The 23057-nt window shown below is 44.0% G+C and overlaps 2 protein-coding genes across 3 annotated transcripts; both read left to right on the top strand.

Moving 5' to 3' along the window:
* Nucleotides 1-1953: 1953 nt before the first annotated feature.
* On the top strand, nucleotides 1954-9796 carry LOC310863844 (uncharacterized protein). The gene is made up of 2 exons (XM_083772343.1): nucleotides 1954-2079; nucleotides 5882-9796. Exon 2 carries the CDS (start codon nucleotides 5980-5982, stop codon nucleotides 6883-6885), a length of 906 nt encoding a protein of 301 aa, XP_083628469.1. The 5' UTR covers nucleotides 1954-2079; nucleotides 5882-5979; the 3' UTR covers nucleotides 6886-9796.
* Nucleotides 9797-11565: 1769 nt separating this feature from the next.
* Nucleotides 11566-21333, top strand: cnpy2 (canopy FGF signaling regulator 2). Of its 2 annotated transcripts, none has more exons than XM_083772350.1 (6): nucleotides 11566-11662; nucleotides 11877-11990; nucleotides 14561-14676; nucleotides 15500-15700; nucleotides 18126-18222; nucleotides 19466-21333. In XM_083772350.1, the coding sequence occupies exons 2-6, from the start codon at nucleotides 11882-11884 to the stop codon at nucleotides 19507-19509; spliced, it is 567 nt and encodes a 188-aa protein (XP_083628476.1). In that variant the 5' UTR covers nucleotides 11566-11662; nucleotides 11877-11881; the 3' UTR covers nucleotides 19510-21333. The 2 variants fall into 2 exon arrangements, with proteins under 2 accessions (XP_083628476.1, XP_083628475.1); XM_083772349.1 differs by having other exon boundaries at nucleotides 11596-11658.
* Nucleotides 21334-23057: the final 1724 nt, after the last annotated feature.

The following is a 23057-nucleotide window of genomic DNA, read 5'->3' as shown; positions in this document are numbered from 1 at the left end:
AAGACACTGTGGTGGGTGATGAAGAGAGAAATGGCTTGCAATATGAGCCCCACTTCTCCCCACAAGTGCCCACTTCTCCAGCTGCATGTGTGACAACAGAAATTATTTTGTAAACTATAGGTCGTTTCACATAAAAGACCCTTTATAATTATGTCCTCATACTGCGGCAAAAAGGGGGGGTCTCGGCATGATTTCCTTGTATCAACCCAATATATATTTCTATTTTTTGTAAATATTTATTAAGTTATGAATTGTGAATTATTATTGAGCCTTCGGGTCCTGAATAATTTCTGGCATTCTCCACGGCCACCTATAACTTTACGCCGCACCGTACGACGGTGTCGAAAACAGCCGATCTACAAGCTCACAGCTGTGAGCTTGTAGATCGGCCGTTTTCGGCCACCGCGACACCGTTGCCTACGTCACCACATTCTACGTGGTGTGTGTGGTGCCAAGGGGCCAGCTAGGCACTCCAATGTTGAAGCGCTGGGCCCTAGTGGTAAGAGAAAGGACTGCAGGCGGACCCGTGGATTCTTGACGAGGAAACCCCATGCAACCGAGCGCTCAATGTTAAAGCCCAGCTGCACTTCCGCATTTGGACACCAAAATGTGGTGTCCAAATCAAGGGGCCAGCTAGGCACTCCAATGTTGAAGCGCTGGGCCCTAGTGGTAAGAGGAAGGACTGCAGGCGGACCCGTGGATTCTTGACGAGGAAACCCCGTGCAACCGAGCGCTCAATGTTAAAGCCCTGCACTTCCGCATTTGGACACCAACATTTGGTGTCCAAATGCTGAATCAGCGAAAAAATGCGGAAATAGACGGTACTTCCGGCAGCCTTCCGGGTGCTTCAAAACGCCACTGAGCAACTTCCACTGACATGAATAGAGGAGGGGGCGGAGCTTCGCGCCAGTTTAGTCTCTATCCTTTTAATACTCTATGCCATAGAGTCTATGGTGTGGTGTGTAAATAGCATAGACTGTAAAAAATATGGACAAAGCGTTCCCCGGGTCTAACATGGACGTAAAATGAAGCCTCTTATTCCTGCACTGTAAGTCACCATCTTTCTAGATCCGTTTGGGCCCAGCTGGCCATTGGCTGGCTCCGTTTGGGCCCAGCTGGCCATTGGCTGCCCAGACAACGAGGCGGGACTTCCCCCCTTCTTCTCCGTTGGTTTTTATTTTGACTCGAGTGGGTGGGGACTCCCGATCATAGACTGTAACGGTAGCCACGCCCCTCAGAACATACGCGACTTTATGGTCATTTATTTTATAAATGGGACCATAATTTTCCAAAAAGAATATTATGACATGAGAAATGAGACTTTAAACTAGTGACTGGAAGCAGAAAGTATTCATGACCATGTTTATTAAGGTAATACAGTCTAGGTGAAGTTGGGCCCAAATACATGGACTTCTATGGGGCTCTGGGTTTTTCTGGGTCCAGTGATAGCGCCACAACAGGCCATTATATGAACTTTCAGGAGTTTCAGGCTTCACAAAATATCTGTCTGACTGCCCCCCTGGTAAATAGTAGCAGTGCTTCACTACAACAGCTAGCCGACACACTGTCTGCAGCTACAACAACCACCACACAAGTGACACAACACACCCTTATTCCGGGAGGTAAGGCGCAATAACGGGACACTCTCTACGAACAGCACGTTTTAAACGTTTCCCACGCCGTCGTCCCCGAATCGTTTATTGGGACATTATCCTCCACAGCTTTTTAGCTTCCCATGCTAACACCTTTTTAAATATGAAGGAAGAAATCACAGCTAGCATTGTAAATAAAATAAAATAACCGTTTAAGAGCTATGAAGTGTTGTTTTCCATAAGTGGCCCTACAGTTACTCATACTGGCCAGAGGAGGGCGCTGTCGCCTTTTGGGACAATCTAGCCTTCGTTACGCTGGACTCTGGCTTGAGAAACGGAGAGACCGGAAGGAAGTGGTTCTACTGGTTCAGAATACTAGAATAGACTAGTGTAAACAATGACACAAAGGAACACTTCGGTGTTTACAACACAACCAAAGTTACCGAACGTTTATTTTGTTTAAGCACCTGGCTGAGGCCACAACAAGGTACAGTTGATAACTTGATCATTGCTGCTTTGTATTATTTGCAATAATATATTTTTCTTTGCATTTGTGTTGCCTCCTGTTAATAGCCTTCCTGAAGTGAATGTATTTCTGCCGATCTATTAACTGTTTTATTGAAATTACTTTATATAGTACATTTTGGTCGGATAACTTGCATGTCTGTTATATCTTATGTGTATCTGAACTAGCCCAAACATTTAGATTCTCGTAGAGTTTTTTTTTTCGATTCTGACTAGTCTAAACCTAATACCCCCCCCCCCCCCATAACGTCGCGGAGAAAACGTTTGTGCCTCAAAATCACTCTTACCTTGTACAAATGCAAAATCTAATCTGCTTTAAATTTTGCCCCACTTGTTTGTGATCTGTGCGTCCTCATTAAACACCGAACATGCTTATTATTCAATAAAAAAGGTATTTTAATGCACTGTCCCGTAACAAGCTAAGAAACGGTGTAATTGCCATGACCAAATCTGCCAAATGTAACTTTATCAATGATAAAGCCGAGGAAATCAAAAACAATCCTCGGGAACTCTGGAAGTTACTAAACAACCAACTAGGCTGTGGTCAGAAACTAAAAACCAGGTTTACTAACATAAACATCAAATCGAATAACACCCTCATCACTGACAAGCTTGATGTAGCCAACCACCTGAACATCTTCTTTACAAACATTGCAACAAAGCTGGTTAGCAAACTGCCCTCCCACTCTGGGCGTTTTGGTGTAGAGCACATCAAAGCCTTCTACAAAAACCTTGGTGTTTGTAAAGATGATTTCAAAATGGCAATGGTAACAACCGAGGAGGTACTTAAAAAACTGAGTGCCCTCCAACCCCACAAGGCCACTGGCCATGACAATATCCCCTCCAAATTTCTCAGAGACTCAGCCTTTTCCATAGCTCCAGTCATCACCCACATAGTTAACCTCTCCATCAAACAGGGACAGGTCCCCCAAGATTTTAAACTGGCCAAAGTAACCCCCTTGTACAAAAAAGGGAGTAAATTAGAACCCGGCAACTACCGCCCTATTTCTATTCTAAGCTCCATCTCGAAAGTGATGGAAAAAATAGTCTATGAACAGGTTGAAAAGTATCTTGCCACTAATAAATTGCTGTACGAGTTCCAATCTGGTTTCAGAACATCCCACTCCACTGACACATGCCTCCTCTATTTGAGCGACCACATCAAACACGAGGTGGACGCTGGAAAATACTGCGGCATGGTCATGCTGGACCTCCAAAAGGCTTTTGACACCGTGAACCACTCCATACTGGTTAACAAGCTTAAAGCTATTGGTTTTGATAGCACATCAGTGAGCTGGATGCAATCCTACCTGGAGGGGAGAGAACAGATGGTGGAGGTGAACGGAACACTGTCCCCTCCCCTCCCAGTGAGCTGTGGCGTCCCACAAGGAAGCATACTAGGGCCTTTACTGTTCCTAATATATGTTAACGACATGACTTCAGCTTGTGACTGCAGCTTGTTCCTGTTCGCAGATGACTCAGCACTGCTGGTCTCGGACAGGAACAAACTGCAGGTTGAAAAGACCCTCAGCTCTGAACTCGGTAGAATCTGCACCTGGCTCGCTGATAACAAACTATCCTTACACCTGGGAAAAACTGAATCCATCCTCTTCGGATCAAATAGTAATCTCAGCAAGGCAGATGGCTTCTTGGTTAGAGTGGGTGACAATATTATCACACGAAAAGATCAAATTACCTACCTAGGTTCCATCCTGGAGGCCAATCTTTCCGGTGATAAGATGGCCACCAACGTAATCAAAAAAGTCAATCAAAGAACAAGATTCCTTTACAGGATCTCCTCACTGGTCAGCAAAAACACCTTGAAGACCTTAACAGGAGCCCTCGTACAAGGTTTCTTTGACTATGCATCCACCTCTTGGTACCACAGCACCTCAAAGGCCCTTAAAACAAGGCTCCAGACCTCCCAAAACAAACTGGTCAGGCTCCTACTTGGCCTCACCCCCCGAACCCACCTCACCCCTGCCCACTTTGACTGGCTGGGATGGCTTAGGGTCGACGACAGAGTACAGCATCTTGCAATGGGTCTGGTCCACAAGATTCGATACACCACCAAGATACCCATGTACCTGTCTAAATACTTCCTTAATGTAAACGAAGTCCACACCCACAACACCAGAGGGAGTGCAACAAACCATGTACAACCCAGATTCGGCACAAACAAGGGACTAAATTCTTTTCGCTCCTATGCCACCAAAATGTGGAACGCCCTACCAACAGTCATTAAGACATGTGAATCCCTTGACTCCTTCAAAACCGCTCTCAAAGGGCACCTACGGATGGCTGCAATTCGAAACTGGCCTCTGTAAAATCTGAATCCCCCCCCCACCCCATTTCCCCTCACTGTATATGTATCTTTTCCCTTTTTGCTTCCTATATGATGAATTCCTGTTCTGTTCTTTAGCTACATAGAAGTGTCTATTTGTATGTCTCTAAATGTTTTGATGAATTGAACAATGTGGACCCTGTTGTAAACAAGTGTAATGCTTAATTGGGTCGTCCACTCACAGTTAACAGTCTTTGTATTGAGTTTGTGCTTAAAATGTACTGTAAATTCTACAAACTGTTAATAAATATTTCAATCAATCAATCAATCTGCCGGCCATCTTGGTTTTCTCTCCATTGTAGATGCGCAAGAGAACCCTGGCCGCTAGGGGCGCGGGCAATGTTCTGTTGCGCATTTACAATGGAGGATTCCGAAACAGAGTGGATTAAAATACCTTTTTTATTGAAAAATAAGCATGTTCAGTGTTTAATATGAGGACGCACAGATCACAAACAAGTGGGGCAAAATTTAAAGCAGATTAGATTTTGTATTTGTACAAGGTAAGAGTGATTTTGAGGCACAAACATTCTCTCCGCGACGTTATGGGGGGTATTACGTTTAGACTCTCGTAGAGAGATTCGTCAGAATCGAAGAAACCCTCTACGAGAATCTAAATGTTTGGGCTATATCTGAACTATATATGTCCCGCCCTGGGGCATGATGATGACACGATTTAGGTGAACATTTTGGCGAAAAATTGAACAATTCGGCGAATATAGCCGAACTACAAGTCCACAATGAACGCGTCGCAGCGTGCGCGTGAGCTCACAGATTGCGGCTGTTTGATAATCGATACAAGGAAGTGTTGTTGTCAAAACGTGTCTTATCGTGGCCTGTGGCTGAGCTATTGTGTGACAGGCTGTACTATAGGCAAGATACAGAAGACACGTGTGTGTCTAATATCTTGCCTAGTATTAAATAAAGCAAACTATAGTATCTATCTAAAGGTTATTATTTATTACATGACCTACATGAGAAAATTAAGCCACGTGTAACTATGTCTAGAAAGAAGCTACTACTATTCTGAATGTCCATAGCTGAAGGTAATGACAGGCAGATTAACTGAGATACATTTGCATAGTACAGTTAGATCTGTACTACTATGCAAATCTGCATAGTACATAGCAGATCTGGCAAGCTTGTTGGAGCTTTTTAGACATTACATGATCATAAAGTATTCATTTTTCAGTACTGAATTATTCAGTTTTTTCCTCCTTGAAATAAGTTGAAAATGAATCCAAGTGGCTCACAGTTTTCTTCCCTTAAGTTTCAGTTTTACTTGAAGTGAAAGTTAACTCCCACTAGCCTCCCACATCATCTTTTTTTATTATTTAGAAGCGGTGTCATTCCTTATAAAACTCAAATGGCTTTTTCAGAGGGGGTAACTTGTGATCAGTTTGCTTGTTTAAATGTTTTTCAGATCAAAAGAAGAAAGATTCACCTCCTAATGTGACCCAGCCACGCCACTAGCCTCAGGAGACGGAGAAACGGAGAGCTGCTGGGGGGGAGGTCCCAGCGATGAGGGCAAAGGGGGCGAGGACGACGCACGCGGAAGAAGAAGGGGTTTCCTTCGGTTTCTTCTCGGACGAGCGAGCCTCGTCCGAGCCGGGCTGTAGGAAGACGCCGGAGACGACGATGGACGACGAAGAAGAGGAGGAGGAGGAAGACGGAGGTGAAAGCCACCTGTCCTACACCGCCGCCTACACCGCCTTCGCCTTCGCTCCTCCTCCTCCCTCCTCCGTCCAGAAGGGCGGCCTGTCCGGAGCTGCCCCTCCTCCTCCTCCCTCCTCCGTCCAGAAGGGCGGCCTGTCCGGAGCTGCCCCTCCTCCTCCCTCCTCCTCCGTCCAGAAGGGCGGCCTGTCCGGCACCGCCCCGAGCGGCGGCAGCCGGCACAAGCAGACCCGGAGACGCAACAACCAGCACCACCAGCAGGGGCGGTCTGGTCGCCGGCGCACGGGCGGCCAGTTCGCGGGCGGCCAGTTCGCGGGCACCCTGCGCGACATGCTGTCGGACTCGCTGAGCACCTGGTGCATGTCCTGCGGCCACATGGTCATCGATCTCATCGTCACGCTGACGCACAACTGCGGCGTGGGCGTGCTGTGGCTGCTGGCCAGGGTCACGGACGTGCCCGGCATGAAGGCGGACGCCTGGCGGGTCCTGGAGTGGACCAGGGTGCGGGCGGCGGGCGTGCTCTCCGTCGTCCTGACGACGCTCTGGTGGGCGAAGCGGGCGTTCATGGCCTTCTGCGGCATGTTCTTCTTCTTCGCCATCGTGGGGTACCTGGTGGGCAAGCACCTGTTTGCCAAGCTCGGAGGGGAGAGGGGCCAGCGCCCAGCGGTGGTGGACGCGACTCCGGGTTCTGGGGCGCGGCGGGCTCCCGGCTCATGCACCATTTTGAGAGAGTTCCAGGGGGTCCGCAGCTGAATGATAATTAGGAACCAAATGGACCCTTATGGGACTGTAACTCATAGAGAGTGTACAAAAACATTTGTACACTCTCAGAGTTACATCAACATTCATTTTACGACATGTATTGGGGGTACCAGAGATATAAATGCCATTAAATAGAGGACCTTAATTCACGTCAAACCGAGCCGTAAAGATCTTCTCTTATGGGGGTCCTTGACATGTATTTTCAAATTGGGGGGTCCGCAAGATAATGAGTACCATTTTGGGGGTCCTTGACATGAAAACGTTTCGGAACCACTGTTCTAGTGTTTATTTCTTTTTACATGTTTCTTTTTTTTTCTTGCTTGCAAAAATGACAAATGTTTTTTTGTGACATGCCCAAAATAGGATCACTGAGGTTAAAGTGGTTCAAACCATATTTCAAGATAAAAATAACAATATTAATAAAAAGATAAACATGATTGGACTTGTCATTAAGTGCACAACTATAAACAAATGTCCCTAATCCTTTGAATTATGTCAGCCCTCCTCTTCCGGTGGTGCATCTTTGTTTTCATTCCACGTTGTAACGGGAGTTGGTGACAGATTACCGGTAGTCTGTTTTGAGACTAGAGATTACCAAGGAATTAATTTCTCTTTGCATAAAATCATGCAAAGATATTTCAGAATTTTGGAGCATACAAAAGGTCAAAACTGCTTTGTATTTAAATGTGTGTAGTTGAAGAGAAGACTATAGGCTACTCACGGAAATATACTTGGTGATAGATGTATACATTTGTCACTAACTGCATTTTCAATTGGATCCAATTATACATTTGATTCTAGATTAATTAGCCTGGTGCTTCTTCAGTTCCAGGCCGCGGCTTCTGGTTTAGGCTACTATTCTTCACGTTACAATAGAGTAGGCTATAGTTATTTTATTTTAACTTTGTTTTTCCATTTCAGTTTATCTCCAAAATTTGCTTTGTGGGTTGTTCAACTTTTTTTTTTAAACAATGAAAAAGTTAAAGTTAATGCTTCTAAGCACTCCTCTGCATGTCTTGGGGCCGATTCATACTCCTATTTTACCGCTGTTTCGGCGCTGTAGTGCCGAAATGATTTCGGCTCGTCAGGAATTTCCAGTAGCACCGAAGAGCCGACTTTAGGACGGTGTCCCCCCCCCCCCCCCCCCCCGAACCTCAAATGACGTCACATTGTAGGCTCTAAAGCGCCGAACCGACTGTTATTGGGCTCTAAAATAGTAATAAAGTATGAAATGAATCGGCCCTTAGAATGCATGGCAAGGTGAGGAGGAGAGGATATTTGAATCAGTTACGTTCAGACGAGAGTATGTCCAAGAGGCAGCTACAGTACTAGCCAAATAATGCTCCTGGTGCACAGTGCTCTTTTCATATAACTTATTAAAAAACGAATGTGTTTTATGAGAGTGGAAGACCGAACGTGAAATCTGGATTGTGGCAATCAGCCGTACTGTATATATGCCAGTCTGGAGAGCAGTGAATACTAATTAAATAGTATGCATGTATGTGACTCAGTCCTGACCACGTTTTGCTCAGTTTCTCCCCCTTCCTTCCCCCCAGTACAGAACTTTATGTTTGGGCCATTGTCCTTTGTTATAGAAAGCTCTAGGATGTAGGTCACTGGGTCAGTGTGTTGAACATCCGTATAGTACGTATACTACAAACCAGCTCAGCCATAGACTGTTGTCTCTGTCGTTCGGGTGGGGAAACCAAAACTGTCCAAAACCTTTCAAGGATTTAGGCCTGATGTCGAAATTAAAAAACATATCTTCTAAATTCTGACAGTTTTCTGAAATACCCATGTTTCTGTATCAGTGGTGCTCAATATTTCATGTCAAGGACCCCAAAGATTATATGTAATTTGCCCCCAAAACCGGAAAAGGTATAGCAGATCGACAAGCTCAAAACTGTTTCAAGCTGCTATACCTTTGATACTTTGTGTGACGCTGTAGGTAGTCAAGGAGGGCATAATTAATTTACGAAAACAAAAACACAAATGTTAGAATTATGGAGATGTGAGGTTTCTGCCCGACAGCAACGATACGAAGTACTGTATCTACTACAACGATACAGTTATTAAGTACTGTAGGTGAGTGAGAGTGGGGTGTGTGTTGCACTGCAGAAACAAATGGGACTCCTTGTTTGTTATGCCTGATTTATGCTTCGTCGCACGGCAGCATTTCGTGCTGAAAATAGCAGACCTACAAGCTCGCAGTGTGTGGCGGGCGCTACGCACTGAGCTTGTACGTCTGCTTTTTTCGGCCTGTGACACTGACTGACTGTCATGCGATGAATTACGAATCTGGCTTAGCCACCCCCTAAACAAACAAAACTATAAATCCTGCTGTATACTTAGAATATATACACACCCCATGGATACTGGTACATTAACATATTTACCACTGTTGTGGTAGAATATATATATTTGTTTTGCCTATACTAGGTTTGTGTTACAGATTTGTTTCAGGTTCAAGTGCGACATAGTTAAAACGGCTTTGACTTGTATGTAATAATAATTAAAATTAGTTAATAAGGCCTGAAATGTCACACAAGTGTGGTGTCACCCCCTCCCCCCACCCTCCTATGCAAACCACAGAAATGTTGTTGATAAATTATTTAGATATGGTTTTAAAGAGCATTCCAAAGAATCATTGAGTGATTATATTGAAAAAGAAATAACACAAATGTTAGTGTACAACTACCATCACTGTTTTTGTAGTTTCCAGACCAGGTTCCAAATAATTCCGGGAATAATTTTGTTTTCATTCTACTGATGAAATGCATGCAGTACATGTAATATTTTCCTATACATGCACTTCAGCATCTGGTATTTATTTCATCTTTGTAGAAAAGATAAATAATAGCCTCATGAAAATGAAAGATTATTTTGTATATCTGCAATGACTGAACATGCCAAATAAAAAAAATGTTTTGCCAAAAGCCATCGTTTATTTTACTCGCATAGCCTAACAATGTAGTAATATCCATTACACACACACACGCTGAGGAGGCCATGGTTCTCAGCAGGAAACCGGTGGATTGTGCATTCCGGGTAGGGAATGAGGCATTACCCCAGGTGAAGGAGTTCAGTTTAAGTATCTCGGGGTCTTGTTCACGAGTGAGGGGAGGACGGAGAAGGAGATCAGCCGGAGAATCGGAGCGGCAGGGGCGGTATTGCGGAAAAGCTCTCTGTCTACCGAGCAATCTTTGTTCGGGCGTCTCCCTATAGAGCGTCGCAGTCCCTCCCCTTTCAGAACGACGAGTGGCCCAGGAAATTAAATGCAATGCATTTTTCCCATAGGATCTTCTTTAAGTATTTATTTAAAGACGGTTACGCCACGGACAAAGCCAACTCGGATCGTGACAAATCATGACAATGAACACAATGTTTTGGGCCGATCAAATAATTTATAAGAAGATAGAAAAACAAAACAAATAGTGTTGTCTCCTGCCTTTATTTTCTTCTTTCTAATGATTTGATCGGCCCAAAATATTGTGTTCATTGTCATGATTTGTCACGATCCGAGTTGGCTTTGTCCGCGGCATAACCGTCTTAAATACTTGCATTTCATTTCCTGGGCCACTCCCTTTTCGTTCTGAAAGGGGGAGGGACTGCGACGCTCTATAGAGCTAGGTCCTCGAGGCACGTCCCACTGGGAGGAGACTCCGGAACGTCTCAGGATCCCCCAGGAGGAAGTCACTAATGTTGCTCTGGAGAGGGAAGTCTGGGGCACTCTGGTGGAGCTGTTGCCCCTGCGACCCGACTACGGATAAGCGGTTGAAGATGGATGGATGGGGACACGCACACACACACACACACACACACACACACACACACACACACACACTGTCTATTTGTATGTCTCTAAATGTTTTGATGAATTTAACAATGTGGACCCTGTTGTAAACAAGTGTAAGGCTTAATTGGGTCGTCCACTCACAGTTAACAGTCTTTGTATTGAGTTTGTGCTTGAAATGTAGTGTAATTCTGCAAACTGTTAATAAATATTTCAATCAATCAATCAAAAACACACACACACACACACACACACACACACACACACACACAAAATTAACAATGCTCTATGAATGCACATATTGTTAAAAATTAAAATCATGGTTAGAAATGGGTTTAACATTTTAAAACATGGATTGAGTAGCTAGAAATGTTTATCTAAAAAAAAAACGGGGCCAGAAATTATATTTTAAGTTTTAAATATAAAACAGGGCTAGAAAATGTAAAACAGGGCAATGAGCCCCACTTCTCACAAGTGCCCACTTCTCCAGCTGCATGTGTGACAGCAGAAATTATTTTGTAAACTATAGGTGGTCGTTTCACATAAAAGACCGTTTATAATTATGTCCTCATACTGCGGCAAAAAGGGGGGGTCTCGGCATGATTTCCTTGTATCAACCCAATATATATTTTCATTTTTTGTAAATATTTATTAAGTTATGAATTGTGAATTATTATTGAGCCTTCGGGTCCTGAATAATTTCTGGCATTCTCCACGGCCACCTATAACTTTACCCCGCGCCGTACGACGGTGTCGAAAACAGTCGATCTACAAGCTCACAGCGCGTCGCCTCGGCGACGCGCTGTGAGCTTGTAGATCGGCTGTTTTCGGCCACCGCGACACCGTTGCCTACGTCACCACATTTTTACGTGGTATGTGTGTGACTGTGTGTGATGGAAGCCTGGAAGCCTGGATGGAACGGTGTGTTTTTGAGCTGTGGTTGTTTGGTTTAGACACTATTAAAGATATATGTAAGTAAGTTAAAATGGAACGTTTTACACTTTGAAATGAGGCATTTTCTAATGTAGTTCTTCTACCGCAGACTAAATGCTAGAGCTTTTTATTTAGAGCATTCTACACTATAGCAATGCTCTACTACTCACTGTGAGTGTCGTTGCTGCTATTATAGTCCAATAATTGCATGTTTTATTTCATGTAAATAAATGCCCTGACATGTTTTAAAATGCAGATCGCATGATGATGAGGGAACCTGCAGTGCTCTTCATACGGTGTCTGGTGGTCCTGACTCTCCTCGACGGTCTCCCAGAAGGTGCCAGGCAAGGACAGGATATCAAATGTGGAGGTACTATAATAGAGAATGATCTAGATAAGATTCATAGCATAGCATACAGCATAAGTTACTTTACCTCATCATACAATACAACCTATGGCTGCCACACATACACATACAGTAGGCCTGTATGAGTCACCCACAAATCAGTCGTTTCAGGTTTGCAATATTCACATTTGAACTGGGGACCCCCCCCCCCCAATAAATAAACAAACAGATTTAGAAGTGGGTACCCAGCCTGACCCTGACACGCAAGTGGCGATTGTGGCTCAGGAGGTAGAGCAGGTCGTCCAATTATCCATGGATCGGCGGTTCGAATCCCGGCTCCTCCTGTCTACATGTCGATGTGTCCTTGGGCAAGACACTGAACCCCAAATTGCTCCCGATGTGCTGGTTGGTGCCTTGCATGGCTTCCGCCGCAATCAGTGTATTAGTGTGTGTGTGAATGGGTTAATGGGTTAATGTAATGCACTTGTAAAGCGCCTTGGATAAAGGTGCTATATAAATGCACCATTTATTTACCATTGAATCAATGTAGGAGTTGAGGCATTCCTTCCTAGCTCTGGCCAATAGCCTAATGCACTTTGCTGCAGCAATTAGGCTATGGACCAGAGCTAAGCATCCCATGTTGTTTCACTCGGTTCGTTTCACTGATAAACATTGTGATTTTTTGCCTCTTATATTATTTGGCCAGTATTTATTGTTATTAAAAATGTCTTAAAAGTAGAGATGCACAATATTGAAATGACCAATATCCGATCTCTGATTATTTGCACGTAGGGTCATATCGGCCCGATACCGATATATTACATTACTATATTGTATTACAATTTACCGGTAGGCATTTAGCAGACACTCTTAATCCAGAGCTGTAAGCAGTAAGCTGAACAAAAACATGGTAATACATCATATATACATAAAAATAGTCACCATGAATCATACGTAAGCAGTGGAATATCTATGAAACTGCAGTGTATATACTATAGAGTTCTATGTCTACATAAAATGCTATCTAAGTTGAGCCTTTGCATCCGCCTGTAAGGTCGTCGATGGCTAGGGAAAGTGCTACGGGCTAAGGTGGAGTCTGAAGAGGTGGGTTTTCAGACTCTGGCGGAAGATTGGGAGTGAGTCTGCAGTTCTGTTTGCAATGGGAAGTGCATTGGCCTATATATATAATGGTCTGGAGACTGTGGACTTCCTCTCCTCCTATATGCAGTGATGTAAATAGGTTGTCAATGTAATGGGTCCCAGGACCCAGGGGTGGTCTTTTAGATGGGTCACAGAGGGACATTTTATGAGTCTTACTGTCTGAAACGATTACAGTGTTGCATCCCAGAAGGCCCCCCAGAGGGTGACAGACATGATTGCGGCCTTTCTCAATGTAGTGAGTCTAAAGGCTCATTCATAGACCACCGCTCCGGTGGTGAGGTGACCACCGCTCCGGTGGTGAGGTGACCACCGCTCCGGTGGTGAGGTGACTACTGCTCCGGTGGTGAGGTGACCACTGCTCCGGTGGTGAGGTGACTACTGCTCCGGTGGTGAGGTGACCACCGCTCCGGTGGTGAGGTGACCACCGCTCCGTTGGTGAGGTGACTACTGCTCCGGTGGTGAGGTGACCACCGCTCCGGTGGTGAGGTGACTACTGCTCCGGTGGTGAGGTGACCACCGGAGCTGAAATAACGTTAAGCAGTGGTGAGTAAAAACAGAGAGAAGGGCTGGAGCGGTGGTTTGCTCTTCACCGCGGCTCAGTGACGTCATGTTGTAGTTTGGTGGTCACCTCACCACCAAAAATCCAGACTATGAATAACGCCTTTAGGATCCCTGGATGGCTGCCGGCTATTTGCATCACAGCCTCTAGCCTATGTATGTGTTTCAGCCTGCAGAGCCCTGGTAGATGAGATGGACTGTAATGTGTTTCAGCCTGCAGAGCCCTAGTAGATGAGATGGACTGTAATGTGTTTCAGCTTGCAGAGCCCTAGTAGATGAGATGGACTGTAATGTGTTTCAGCTTGCAGAGCCCTGGTAGATGAGATGGACTGTAATGTGTTTCAGCTTGCAGAGCCCTGGTAGATGAGATGGACTGTAATGTGTTTCAGCCTGCAGAGCCCTGGTAGATGAGATGGACAGTAATGTGTTTCAGCCTGCATAGCCCTGGTAGATGAGATGGACTGTAATGTTGTTTCAGCCTGCATAGCCCTGGTAGATGAGATGGACTGTAATGTGTTTCAGCCTGCATAGCCCTGGTAGATGAGATGGACTGTAATGTTGTTTCAGCCTGCAGAGCCCTGGTAGATGAGATGGACAGTAATGTGTTTCAGCCTGCAGAGCCCTAGTAGATGAGATGGACAGTAATGTGTTTCAGCCTGCAGAGCCCTAGTAGATGAGATGGACTGTAATGTGTTTCAGCCTGCAGAGCCCTAGTAGATGAGATGGACTGTAATGTGTTTCAGCCTGCAGAGCCCTAGTAGATGAGATGGACAGTAATGTGTTTCAGCCTGCAGAGCCCTAGTAGATGAGATGGACTGTAATGTCTTTCAGCCTGCAGAGCCCTAGTAGATGAGATGGACTGTAATGTGTTTCAGCCTGCAGAGCCCTAGTAGATGAGATGGACTGGGCCATCTCACAGATAGACCCAAAGAAGATGGTCCAGACGGGCTCGTTCAGGATCAACCCCGACGGCAGCCAGTCTATTCGAGAGGTGAGACATTGTTTCTTTGCCCTAAGGTCTTCCACTGCTGGCCTGCTCGCTTTGCCTAAGAAAATATCAACCAAAAAATACGGGGAAGCAGCTTTTTGCTTCTAAAGGCCGACGGCATGGAACAAACTCTCACTGTACCTTCGTCAGGCAGCCTCTGTAGACATTTTTAAAGCACAGCTCAAGACCTAGCCTGGTTAATAAACCAGACCGAATCAGCCGTTGGCAAAAAATGTTTTGCCTGCCGGCGGATTACGGTCTGGAGAGGCTCAATTGTACGCCCATTTCCTACACCAGAGAAATGGGGCGGCCAATCGGGACACGGTATGCAATATGGGCGGGCTTTGGTACAGTGACTTTCAATGCTTGAGACCTTTGACTGACAGTAGCTCTGACCAATTGCGTCAAAGAGAAAATGTTTCAACCCGCCCCCCTGGAAATGAAATCCAAGCTGAGCCTCCCCAGACTAATATCCTGCGGTCCGTGCGATATTAGTCTGGTTTATTAACCAGGCTACTCAAGACCCACTTCTACAACATTGCTTTTAATTGATCTTTTTATTTATTTTTGTTATTCATGTCCTCCCTGTATTGCATTACTGCTCTTGTTCTTTTTTTTTTCTTTTTTTTAAAGCTCATAGCGCGCCACCGAGTGGCGCGCTATGAGCTTGTAGGTCTGCTATTTTTGAAAAATCGAAGAACGACTGACATTTTTAGAATCTGATCTCGGGTCAGAATGGGTTAATCAGACCAGTGTGTGTCCAGTGGAAACCTCGTATGAATCTGATCTCGGGTCAGAATGGGTTAATATTATCTCTCCCTACCAGGTTCCTCTGGCGCGCTCCGAGGGGAACCTGATGGAGCTGATGGAGGAGGTGTGTGAGAGGATGCAGGACTACGGGGAGATGGTGGACCCCACCGAGTCCAGCAGGTCCACCTACGTCCGGGTCACGTCGCGGAGCGGCGAGGCCATGGACCTCTCGGAGGCCAAGCTGGACAGCAGAGTCACGTCCAGTTTGAAGTTCGCTGTAAGTAAAGTACTCGACTCACTCAACTCACTGTTTCTATAGAGCGTCGCAGTCCCGCCCCCTTTCATGACGAACGCCAGGCCCAGGAAATGGTTCCCAACCAGGGGGGCAGTCAGACAGATGTTTTGTGAAGCCACCAAGGAAATCGGGATTTCCTGAAAGTTCATATAATGGCCTGTTGTGGCGCTGTCATTGGGCCCAACAAAACCCCATAGCGGTCCATGTATTTGGTCCCAACTTCACTTTAACTGTATTACCTTAATAAACATGGTCATGAATACTTTCTGCTTCCAGTCACTAGTTTAAAGTCTCATTTCTAATGTCATAATATTCTTTTTGGAAAATTATGGTCCCATTTATTTAAAAAAATTCCATAAAGTCGCGTATGTTCTGAGGGGCGTGGCTACCGTTACAGTCTATGATCGGTATTCCCCAAATCCCCACCCACTCGAGTCAAAATAAAAACCAACTAAGAAGAAGTCCCGCCTCGTTGTCTGGGCCAGCCAATGGGCCAGCTGGGCCCAAACGGATCTAGAAAGATGGCGATTTACAATACAAGGACTGACAGGCTTAATTTTACGTTCATGTTAGACCCGGGGAACGCTTTGTCCATATTTTTTACAGTCTATGTTCCCAATGCATTTTTTTCCATAGACATTTCAAAACGTATTTATTTAAAGACCTTATAAGCGCCGTACAAAGCCAACTCTTGTCGTGACAAATCATGACAACAAACACAATATTTTCGACCAAACGAATAATTACAAAGAAGAAAAACAACAAAAAATTTTTTATAACCTGCCGTTTTCTTCTTCTTTCTTTCTAATTGTTTGTTCAGCCCGAAAAATTGTGTTTTTGTGTGTTGTCATGATTTGTCACGACAAGAGTTGGCTTTGTCCGCGGTGTAAACGTCATTAAATAAATACTTTCTGAAAAGTGAGGAGAATTAACGGGGATTTATTTTCCGGGTCTCTCGAGGGGGCGGGACTGCGACGCTCTATTGCAGTTCATCACTGATATTGAACGTGAATACTATATTGCGTGGAGGACGTGAGAAAATATGAGTTCAGAATAAATGGATTCTGTGTCGAGAGCTCACTTTTGTCAAAATGCATGTCCTCGCAACAGAATGATACGATTCATGTTAAATATCTGGGAAGTTGCCCTTTAACTGCAAGTATTTCGTTGTTATTCCTCAGTTAAATACGTTTTAGACACCCACGTAATGTCGTAAACATGTCTGGTGCCGAGCACAGCGTTTGGCATTAATTCTTAGCCCCCTAAGTGCAAGAAACAATTCATTATTTTGTCTAATCTCGATCTCAATACTAGCTAAATAAATCCCTTGTCAATATTGTTAGTGGCACAAAACTAAACCTAAGCTCTCTTGTTGTTCGTTGTGTGTGTACATACATGCACTGCAAATGTCTGTGTGCCGGTGTACATGCATGTGCATGTACTATAGAGCGTCGCAGTCCCTCCCCCTTTCAGAACAACGAGTGGCCCAGGAAATGGTTCTCCATTCATTTTCACCATAGGCGATTCCTAAATTATGTATTTAAAGACGGTTACGTCGCGGACAAAGCCTACTCGGATCGTGACAAATCATGACAACGAACACAATGTTTTGGGAGTTAAATGCTGCAATTTGTAAAAAAAAAAAAAAGAAGAAAAAAAAAGACTCCTAACGTGGTTGAAGTGGGACTCATCAAATGTCCCTGGGACTCTAAAAGACCATCCCTGCATCCCGGGACTCATTACATTGAAGACCTATTTACATCACTGCCTCCTGGCCATGCTCGGAGCATGCTTTGCACAGCAGATATTTCAACTGCACACCTTCATCAACCTCTGCTCCATTCCTTTACTCACAGTGGCTTGTTGGATGTAATGGACACAACACAAATATACTAGTGTCAAGTGTTTGTGAATCATTTGTTGTCGCAATGCCTAACGCATCGTGTCTTGACTCTGCCTAACGCATCGTGTCTTGACTCTGCCTAACGCATCGTGTCTTGACTCTGCCTAACGCATCGTGTCTTGACTCTGCCTAACGCATCGTGTCTTGACTCTGCCTAACACAACGTGTCTTGACTCAATGCCTAACGCATCGTGTCTTGACTCTGCCTAACGCAACGTGTCTTGACTCAATGCCTAACACAACGTGTCTTGACTCAATGCCTAACGCATCGTGTCTTGACTCTGCCTAACGCATCGTGTCTTGACTCTGCCTAACGCAACGTGTCTTGACTCTGCCTAACGCAACGTGTCTTGACTCTGCCTAACGCAACGTGTCTTGACTCAATGCCTAAACGCAACGTGTCTTGACTCAATGCCTAAACGCAACGTGTCTTGACTCAATGCCTAAACGCAACGTGTCTTGACTCAATGCCTAAACGCAACGTGTCTTGACTCTGCACCCCAGTGTGAGACCATCGCCGAGCAGCACGAAGATGAACTCATCGAATTCTTTGGTCACGAGACGGAGAACGTCAAAGACAAGCTTTGCAGCCAGAGGACAGGTATGTACTTTACTTTACTTTACATGAGGACAGGTGTGTACTTCACTCGCTAAGTTCGCTAACACTCGTCACACAAGACAAGACATTTATTTTAACCCATTTTGGGCAGGAACCCCTTTTGGTGTTAGCATTATGTTATGCTTTAGCTATTGAAAAATAGCAGATCTACAAGCTCACGAGCTTGTAGGTCTGCTATTTTTGAAAAATCGAAGAACGACTGACATAGAAACATAGCTTTTTCAGAAAAATGTCAGGATGTAGAAGACATTTTTTAAATCTGATCTCAGGTAAAAAATAGGTTAACGCTGCAATCCATAACTGTTTTAGGGATTCATTTAAAACATTATTTTAATAATTAATCTGCATGGTACAATAATATAACTAGCCCAACTGTGGCGGTCTACCGGCTCTGCTGTTGAGATATTTAGAGATGCTGTGGTCGGGTGAGACACCTACTGGTCAATAAGAGGTATTGCATGAAACTCATGAAAATGATCCGCCTTCCCAAACCTGCACTTTGGCGCTGCGGGCAGCGGCGTCAACTCCGCGGGTGCTCAGGAGCAGAAGCACCCACAGGCAAAATAATAAGCCAATATCAATATGCAGTATATGCACCCACTGTCCACTGAAATGTCCCTTTGTTGTCATGCACGTAGACACATATACCTTTACGGGGGGTTGAGGGCGCTTGGGCCAAGATAGGTGTTGGGCCGTCGCCCATGGGCATTCAAATGCTAATAAGGTGGCTTTTACCAACCGAAAACACAAAACTTGTTTTTTTTTCACCGCTGGGGGGCGGGGGGGGGGGCTGCACCCACCGCCGTTATAGGAACCTGACGTCTCTGGCTGCGGGACCCGGGTTTGAATCCTGGGTAGGGCTGGAACCCCTTCTGGTGTTTTAAGCATTTGTTATACTTTAGCTATTGAAAAATAGCAGATCTACAAGCTCACGAGCTTGTAGGTCTGCTATTTTAGAAAATCTGGAAGGTCTCTGGAACTACATATTTTCAGATGGGGGTCGGCGGCCAATTACATATAGTTTTTGGTGGTCCTTGACATGAAAGACTTTAAGAACAACAAGACATTTTGTAGAAGTGTCAGGTCAAAATCGTTTAAAGTTACGGATAATGCCGCTTGTTTAGCAACACAACAGAAACCTGAACGAAATCGCGGTGAAACATTATTGTAATTCACTGTTTTCTTGTCATTTCTTGTTTTTCCTATTTGATTTCATACCTTGCAGATCTTTGCGACTATGCTCTAACAATCCCCCACGATGAGCTTTGATGTCGCCCCGCCTCCCCCGTCTTCTCAGCTGAGATGGGGCTACTCTGTAACTCTGATAATAGTCGGCAACACCATTTTGTACCTGTGAGTGAGGATGGTGAAACTAAAGGTGCACAACGAGTCCTTAAACATGAATGAAAATCCACCCGGAAAACTGAACGCATGCATTATTCTTCTGGTCTTGGAGGTGAGAAACTGGAGAAACTATAGATCTGAGCCTTTGAACGGCGACACAAGCTTCTCCACCAGGCATCAAATGAATGGGTTAAAGCAGTTGGTTTTCAACCAATGGTTGGTAACCAAATGGATCCTTATTAGACCCCCGGGTCCATTTGGTTTCATTTTATGCTCTCAAGAGTAAAATTATTGTTTAAACATCTGCATTTCTTAATTTACAAGAAGTCTACACAAATAGGGAATGTAAAATAATTGTTATTTTGACCAACGTTTCAAAACGGCATGGCACATTGTGGACAAATGATTAACCGACAGCAACATATTATTTTGTCTCGACTCTCGGGTCTAAGAGGCTCAATGTCATCAGATGGTGGTCCGTAATGGACCTTGATATGAAGAGTTGAAAACCACTGGCTACAAGGTGGTTATGTTTGAGTTCCAGCTGTTGATTTACTGTTAATTACAGTACTGTTAAAACAAAGCTCACTTCTGTGCAAAACACTAAAGGGCAGCGAGTCTTGACTGCATGCATTTTCTGTGTCGCTCACCTGTCAATCTCCTAAAAAATGACTTCATTTTGCGGATCCCCGCAGTGGATCGTTGGAGTAGAGTTGTTAATGTTTACAAATACTGTATTTTTTTAGCTGTATACTGATCACAGGAATAAGTTATGCCGATGTTGTTTTCTGGATGGATTTTCTCTTTTGGGTAAAAAGTAGAAATGATCTGAAATTGTACTCTGTTCAATAGTACTCAAGTACTCCAATTTAAAACACTGCTTATGCTTAAAGGACAACCAAGGTTGATGTTTTAGGTCGTTATTAGAGAAAGTAAAAGATGAGTGTTCATTTTTTTCATTTGCTGCTTTCTTTCGTTTTAGGTATTTTAGTTGTTTTTGACAGGGGGGCGGTGGCATTCGAGCATGGGGCTAAATATGTATTATTTTACAAAATGTTATAGCGATTTATATCTTTATTTTTTATTATTTACTATAGTCCTACTAGACTCCAAGAAATTACATCTGGCCACAAAAGATCACGGAATCTACTGACTGTGAAGGTAGCCTACTGGGGGAAAGCCACACTGTGTATAGGCTCAATATGTCAGTTTGACATATTCAGTAGATTCCGTGATCTTTTGTGTCCAGATGTAATTTCTTGGAGTCTAGTAGGACTATAGTAAATAATGAAAAATAAATCACTATAAAATATTGTCAAAATACATATTTAGCCCCCTGTCAAAAATCCCTAAAACGAAAGAAAGCAGCAAATGAAAAGAAAATAACACTCATCTTTTACTTTCTCTAACATAAAACATGAACATTGGTTGAAACAAACTAAAGTTGTCCTTTAAATAGACATTTTGTCACACTGTGGGATCCCATGTGTATATATATCTGTGTAACAGCCGTTCCTCATGCTGTACTATTGGAAGGAGAACAGTCCGGTATTTCTGTCTTTATTTTTGTACAATGGTTGAAATGCGTTGCCTTATTGAATCATTCTCCTGAAACGTCCATTTTTATGAATCTTTGTAAGAAATCTGCATTTGTTTCCTTGTCTCTCACAATGGAATTTAAATATACTGTATTTGTACAACATCGTTCTGGGTGTATCTTCTATGTTTTTATAAACCTACCACTCTTTAGTACACATTATTTAAGACTATTGGCCTCCACATTTGGCAGTTTATATTGCATGTTTTCTGCAAACATGGGAAATCAGTGTAATTAATTTTCAATTTCAGAGATGTTGTATAATTCTGAAGCTCCTTGCCCTTGGCTGCCATTCAATCTCAACTGTGATCCCATGAAATGGATGACTTTTACAGCCAAGAACCTGAAACAAAAACATTAACAAGAACAGCCGAAGTGGGTGAAATTCGACATTTATATTTGATGTAACACATTCTGCCATCTTTTAGCATCAGGGCTAGTGTATTTTAATGCTCAGGATGCATACGAATGCACTGTCCACAACACACCAACTTAAGCATTTATCAAGAACGTTTTTATCTATATTTTATGATCGTCTTTGAGAAAGTATTTTAAACCAATTATGTCACGATATCTCTTAGAATGAAGTGATAGCTTTAAAGCGGTATTGTGTTAATCCATTCTGTTTATTTGAAATACAATGTTGCACCACATCAGTAAACTGCACAGCAGATAATATGAAAGAACGATACAGTGGGCTGTATTTTGCGTGTCTTAAGTACCAGGTCTTATTACTTAACTTAAGACCTGGAGGCGTGATTAATGCCATTTGGCTATTCTGAGTGACCAAAGAGCATTGACCACGCCTCCAGGTCTTAAGTTAAGTAAGAAGACCTGGTACTTAAGACAAATACAGCCCAGTGTGTGTGGAACGAAAATATTAACAGTATGACTTGCTACAAATAGTCTTGGTCTGAGTTCATCTATACATTTTAAATCTACAATTCAAATGCCTACTGTACATGTCGAATAGTTAAACGCTAAGTTTGTAGAACAATACAGTTAAGCAATGTATGAAAATGCCCTTGGTTAATTCATTGTTGGGTTCATTCACTTGCTTTATTATTGAAATCACATTGATGGGTTTTTTTCACCATCACTTCAATCAGTGAATGGCCTCTAAAGACCTATTCATACTCTAGTTTTAGGTGATATGGTGACCCCGGTGGTTAGTAAAAACTGAGAGATGTGTTTGGGTGAGCGGTAAAGGCTCATTCACAGTATGGATTTTCGGTGGTGAGGTGACCACCGGAGCTGAAATAACGTTGAGCGGTGCATAGTGAGTAAAAACAGAGAAGGGCTGTGGCGGTGGTTTGCTCTTCACCGCGGCTCAGTGACGTCATGTTGTAGTTCAGTGGTGGTCACCTCACCACCGAAAATCCAGACTATGAATGACGCTGAAGTCGCTTTACCACCGCGGCTCAGTGACGTCATGTTGTAGTTTCAGTAAAAACAGAGAGATGTGTTTGGGTGAGCGGCTCAGTGGTGGTCACCTTATTCTTATCACCTAAAAGGTGAGTATGAATAATAAGCCTTTACACTCTTTTATCCCAGCAACCTTCCCCTTCATCCTGCCCTATCTCATAGTGCAGTGGTTTTCAACCAGTGGTCCGGGGACCACCAGTGGTCCTTGAGGGGGCGTCCAGTAGGGATGCACCGATCCGATACTCGTATCGGAGATCGGCGCCGATCCAGGCTAAAATTCTAGATTGGGTATCGGTGGCAAATGGGCCGATCCATTATCCGATCCGATCCTATAATTACGTGTAAGTACTGTACAGTATGAAAACAACTCTAGTCTACCTCCTCTGTGACACAGCAGTGTAGTATTGACAGTATAACATGTGGAATGCAGCCAGGCTAGCCTGCTCACACA

Source organism: Protomyctophum parallelum (genome assembly GCF_964188405.1).
Source record: "Protomyctophum parallelum genome assembly, chromosome: 8".
Classification (NCBI taxonomy): Eukaryota; Metazoa; Chordata; class Actinopteri; order Myctophiformes; family Myctophidae; genus Protomyctophum; species Protomyctophum parallelum.
This window is presented reverse-complemented; position numbering and strand designations above follow the sequence as displayed.